At 37.7% G+C, this 6,295-nt stretch overlaps 1 protein-coding gene across 1 annotated transcript; it reads left to right on the top strand.

Annotated features, from left to right (window-relative positions):
* The first annotated feature begins 4,508 nt into the window (after positions 1–4,508).
* LOC116894009 (olfactory receptor 51B6) lies at positions 4,509–5,456 on the top strand. Its single transcript, XM_032895725.1, has one exon. The coding sequence runs from the start codon at positions 4,509–4,511 to the stop codon at positions 5,454–5,456; it is 948 nt and encodes a 315-aa protein (XP_032751616.1).
* Positions 5,457–6,295: the final 839 nt, after the last annotated feature.

Here is a 6,295-nt window from a genome sequence, read left to right as displayed (position 1 = left end):
CTGAATCATATGGTCCAAATGGAAGAGCAGTTTGCACAGCAGCCCAGACCTGTTGAAGCATCTTCTCATGTTCCACCAACCACTCAAACCTAGCAGCTTTCTGAGTCACTGGATATATGGTCCACAGTAACATGTCCAAGTAAGGTATATGCTGTTTTGAGAATCCAGATCAGTCCACTAAATGCTGTGTTTCTTGTTGGTGGAGAAGCCAGATGTGATAATTTGTCCTTGATCTTAGAAGTAATATCTCTGTATGCTCAAAATCTCTGGTTGCCTAAGAATTTTAATGAGGTGGAAGGAGAATTACATGTTGTTATTTTGAGACAGGATATCTCTATGTAGCCAATTCCAAATTGGCCTATATGTATATAGGGCAAATTTGCTATATATCTCTGGCTGGTCCTAAATTCATGATCCTACTGCAAGAGCCTATAAGGGTTGATATTTTGGTACATTCCCTGGATGCTCAGACAAACAAGATGCTGCTGCCCATACCAGAATGTACTGGCTAGATTTATTTGCAATCAAAGGCTTTCCTCCCAGCCCCAAGTGTGTGGTCAACATCTAGCCTCTAACTCTATTCTTAGATTGATCCCCATAGAGTTCTTGCTACCAGAAAATCACATCTGCTGACTAAATGAGGAGAATTTTAAAGGCCTAACTATTTTAACCCAGTGTGTTGTAATATGTTTGACTGGGTAATACTTCTACCTACCTCTAAGATGTCTTGTTAGATTACCCAAGGATATATAGGTTTTGACAACCTATATATCAGTTACATTTCTTCCTTTTATCAATTCGTTACTCGTAGATTTTAATACTTATATTTCTTTAATAAACACAACTTGGCTCAAACTCTCTCATTCACATATACATTTAAAGAATTCAACCTGTAACGGGAAAACAATGCGTCCAGTGACTTGGTCATCTGTGAATGTGTAAGTTTGCTTTCTTAACAGTAGTACAAATGTCTGCATAGGGTATTATTCTAAGGTAACTCTTATTTCGCACAAAAAAGATTCCCTTTTCTCCTTTAATTTACATATTTTTCCATTACAGAGGGAAGATGCCTAATTGTTCAGTTTGTGTTTCTATATCATAATAGAAATAAATCACTGACCTATCATTAGGAAGGAAGTCAATGCTAAAGCACTGAGAAAAATATTAGAAACTGCTAATAAAAGTACCATATTCCCAAGATTCAGCATACTCACAAGGGAGGAAGATACAGAAGGAAGGAGACAGATGAAAAGGGAGGGCAGGCAGGGAAGGAGAGGCAGTGAGCAGCCCAAATTGCAAATGGTCCCTAAGGAGAGGTTTCTAAAATAAATATCCCTACTAGCCAGGATCTCATGCAGTATCTAAAAACAACAACAACAACAACAAATAGACATCATGAGTAAATCCTTCTCAAAGCTGAATATCTGAGGTTTCTGACAATGTCACCAAAGAATGGACAAGGTCAAAATCTCAGGTCAGTGAGATCACATAATAAATTTTCTCTCTGGGATTCATTGCAGGCATCAGAGCACAGAAAGGTAGGTTCTTTGTTAGAGAAAAACAATACTAGTACTTGCCAAATCTATCAGCAATAGTCATGAGTCCTAAAAGCATTCCTACACCTCTACATAGAGAGTGAATTGGTTTCTAGAAATGACATGCCAGTCTGTGTGGTTAAGTGATTTAAGGAAATGCTTAAAGCTGGGGATATCAGATGGTGTTAGAAATGTACGAAAACTAATTCACCAATGACTCTTAAAAGGACTCAAGCTGTGTCTTGAGGATTATGCTAGTTACTGAAAATTTGGAGTGTCCTAGGAAGCCAATATCAGTTTAAACTGCTTTAAGAAAAAGGAAATGGACAAAAGCTCAGAAAGATGTCCTATTGAAAAGGACTGAAGCGCTTTGGGCAGAGGAAAGAGTATCAGGACAAAAAGGAGGTAAAGAGACCAAAGAAAGGTGGATGTGGATATGCATTGTTCAAACCTGAAAAAAAAAATGGATCTCTAGAGATGTATACAGATGTCTAGTTTACAGAGAAGAGTTTGAAAATTCTCATCAACAAAACAATCCCACTCTTCCCACTCTGAAGCAGAGACTTGTAAAGGGTGGGTGGCTGAGAGGTTAAGAAATACTCTTAAACTTACCAACAACTCCTCCCTCCACTTTGCCCAGATCTCACAGAGGAGCACATGTACCACAGACAGATCTCTCAGGAAAGTGAGCAGAAGTGCTCTGTGTTTGAGTAAAAAGAGAAAAAGGCAACAAGCTGGTTTGAACTGCTAAAGATCCCACCTGTGCCTTAAGCCTGTGTGATCCACAATGGATAAGAGGGACTCTGATGCTTGATTAGTGTCATCCACTCATAATATAAACCTATTACCTGAAAGACATGGACTGGTTTAAGTATTCTACAAAATGAAGTGAGTATGTGGTACTGCAGTTGGCTGAGAGAGCTGAAAACTAGAATTATTTATTCGCTGCATTTAGGTCTTTGTAGGATCTTCTGCTTTCCACTTTGTCTTTGTTGTTTCCTTTCTTTTTCTTGTTTATTCTTCTATCAATACTTGTATAGCATCAATGTAAAAGAATAATAGAAAAGGTTCTACTATAACATCCCTAGTTGTTTTATAATGAACTTGAAATTTGCAATAGAATTTAAATGTCTTCACTACAAGAAAAAAAAACATTCTGTGTACATAATAGATGTAATACTTAGTTCCACTATGGTGTACATATCACTAGATACACTTTTATCAAATCACAATATTATGGAATTCAAATACATAAAAGTTTTATTTACCAGTGTTGCATCTTTAACCCGCCATAAGCTACATACTCCTGAGCTTTTCCATGACAGGAAGGAATTAGCTAATTCTGTGTTTCTCACATGTTGAAAAGGCCTCTCTGTCCCCCAACTTCTCCTAGTCTAAATGTTACAGAATCAATGTCAGCTTCAGCAATATCAGAACATCCCACCTAACACTCTTCAACTTTTATTTGTCCAGCAAGACACATTATTTGCTGCTCAAATGAAGTCTTGTCTAGCGTGGGTTTTTTGTTTGGTTGGTTGGTTGTTTCTTTTGTTGTTGTTGTTGTTTTCTTCCTTAAATTCAAAATGCCCTGAATTGTCATATTTTTCCCCAAATGCTTCATAAGACAATCACTTGGCAAATCTCAGGGTAAATGCTACAGATGTGTGCCTACCACAATATTTGTAATAAGAAAATCCAATATGATAAAGCATTCTCTTTTCTTGTTCTAATCTGTTCTTGTATTTAGTGTTAAAAGCATGATGAAGATAGCAATCATTAGTACTTTTATAAATCACAACCCTAGATCTCTACTGGCTCCCCAAGTTCACTGCCATTGAGAAATAGCAGCAGTGGAACAGCAATCAAATTCCGAAGAGTGAAGCTCAATGATCTTGGAGATACATTTTTACGACGAAGGTGGGTCCATGAGTAATGGCTAAAAGTTCACTAAGATATGTTTTGACAGCATGTGAGATGCACAATCCACATGAGATATGGAACAAGGTGGTCAAAATTTTTCTGGCTAATACCAGAAAATGAATGCCTCCCTCCAATAATACCTTAGAGTTCTGATCATGAAGCTTTCTCAATTTATTTAAATTTCATCAGACTCCAGTTATTGAAACATTGTCCATGTGACCATGTCTAAATAATGAATTTCTAATTTGCTTCTCCAAGTAGCTGACATGTAACAGTAATTTGTCTGATGTTACCAAATAGTGCCTCCAAGTGATTATCATAGACTTGTTTTATTGTTCATTTTTATAAGTATATTAGAAAACTCTGGAACTTTCAGAAGAGCTCATGGGAAGCTAGAGTACTATACCATTTGATAACTTGGAGGTTCATTTTTTTGGGAAATACACATGCAGATCAGTGTTATATCATTTTTCATCCTCCCAAAAATCTTTAGACCTTTATCATGTGAAGATTACTTACAAGTATGTTGAATATATCCAACCCTAAAATTAACTATTATCTTCTGTTTATTTACAATTTTCTTTACATTATTTTTCAGTCAGATATCCATGCCTGGTCTTCAACAATGCTTAGATGCTTTCTGGCATTCTGTCTCCTTTATTCTGGGGAATCTTTGGGTCTATTCTAAATACCAATATTCATGATGAGGAGTACCATGAAAATAGCCCTGTAAGTACCAATTCTATTAAAGCACTACTCAACTATACCTCATTTTCTTTGAAGAATAAGATTTACAAAGATTTCATCTAAGTCTACCCTTCACGGATAGCTTATGACTAATGTACATTCCAATGATGTGAGCTCTGGAAATGTAGAGTTGTTCTTGACATATCCTGTTTTGTCATACCTAGAAAGCTCCCAGGAATATTGAATTATCATTGTTGTTGGAAAGCAGAACCACTGATCATCCACACAGCAAGTAGCATCCTCAAGGGGCAAATCCTAAAGAACTGTATTTGATCATCGTGTCAGATGTGACTATTTCTGTCTGCAATGCCTACAATGTGGCTCAACATTTCCTCTTCCCCATTCCTGCTCACTGGCTTCCCAGGTCTGGAGAAAGCCCATCATCTAATCTCCCTCCCATTACTGATGGCTTATATCTCCATACTGCTTGGCAATGGCACCCTCCTTTTCCTCATTAAGGATGACCATAACCTCCATGAACCCATGTACTATTTCTTAGGTATGTTGGCAGCTACGGATCTTGGAGTAACATTGACCACCATGCCCACAGTGCTTGGTGTACTGTGGTTAAATCACAGGGAAATTGGTCATGCAGCCTGCTTCTCTCAGGCCTACCTTATCCACACTCTGTCTATTGTGGAGTCAGGGGTCTTGCTTGCCATGGCCTATGATCGTTTCATTGCCATTCGCAACCCATTAAGGTATACAACCATCCTTACTGATACTAGGGTAATAAAGATTGGCATAGGTGTAGTAATGAGGGCTGGTCTGTCAATCATGCCAATAATCATTCGCCTGTATTGGTTTCCCTATTGTCGATCCCATGTACTCTCCCATGCTTTCTGTCTACACCAAGATGTCATCAAGCTAGCCTGTGCTGACATCTCATTCAATCGTCTCTATCCAGTTGTGGTTGTGTTTACAATGGTCCTGCTAGACTTCCTGATCATCTTCTTCTCCTATATTTTAATTCTCAAGACTGTCATGGGCATTGCTTCTACAGATGAGCGGGCCAAGGCCCTCAACACATGTGTCTCCCATATCTGTTGCATCTTGGTCTTCTATGTCACTGTGGTTGGTCTGACATTTATTCACAGATTTGGAAAGCATGTTCCTCATGTGGTCCACATCACAATGAGCTACATCTACTTCCTTTTCCCCCCTTTTATGAACCCTGTCATCTATAGCATTAAGACCAAACAGATTCAGAGTGGTTTGCTTCGCTTATTCTCCCTGCCTTGTTCTAAAACATGACTCTGACTGCTCCTGGAATGTAAATATAGTGACAGTGTTCCAGGCAGAAGCACTCACACAAAATACATTAGTAGAGACATACTAATTCCTCTGCTACTTGATTACTATTTATTGCTGACTTGATATGCCATAATGTATTCACAATGCTAAATGCTATGTCTTGATCTCACTTGATGTTAACTATTTCCCTAAGGAAACTTAAACCATTTGTTGAGCTTATGACATACAACAAGCACATACATATATGGCTTTTGAAACTTCAGGATAGTTCATACTATACTATGTCATACATGTTTGGGTCAAAGGCCATCATTCTCCATGTGTTCCCCATACACTGGGCCTCCTATATGTAATGCTAAGGCATTTAGTAATCTTGTTCATATGTGGCTGGTTTCTGGTTCTAGAAAACTATCTAAAATGAAACAAGCCAGACTAAGCCTCGATTCAGGATGCTTGATCTCAGAAAAGCATATTCATGAAAAGTCTGCTCAGTTTCAATATTGATAAAATTTATCAAATAATGATACCAATAATAACAATTTTAAAGCAGAAATGCTAGTCCAGATAACCATCATCTTAATAAGTTTGGTCCAGGGCACTACTAAATAGACATAGACACATTTTTATTTATCAACACATATTAAAAATTTCTATTTAGAGAACAGAATGGTTAAACCTAAATGGGATAACTGGTACACAGAAGTCCAGAACATCATATCCTGGTCATTTTTCTGGAATGGCAGGATGGGAAAAACATAGCCAATGGTTCTTACTGGAAGAGAAATTATCTTTTATTTCCCCCAATACCTTTCAGATTTTATTGCCTCTTAAAGAACCAG

The sequence above is a fragment of the Rattus rattus genome, chromosome 2, assembly GCF_011064425.1.
Source record: "Rattus rattus isolate New Zealand chromosome 2, Rrattus_CSIRO_v1, whole genome shotgun sequence".
Lineage (NCBI taxonomy): Eukaryota > Metazoa > Chordata > Mammalia > Rodentia > Muridae > Rattus > Rattus rattus.
This window is presented reverse-complemented; position numbering and strand designations above follow the sequence as displayed.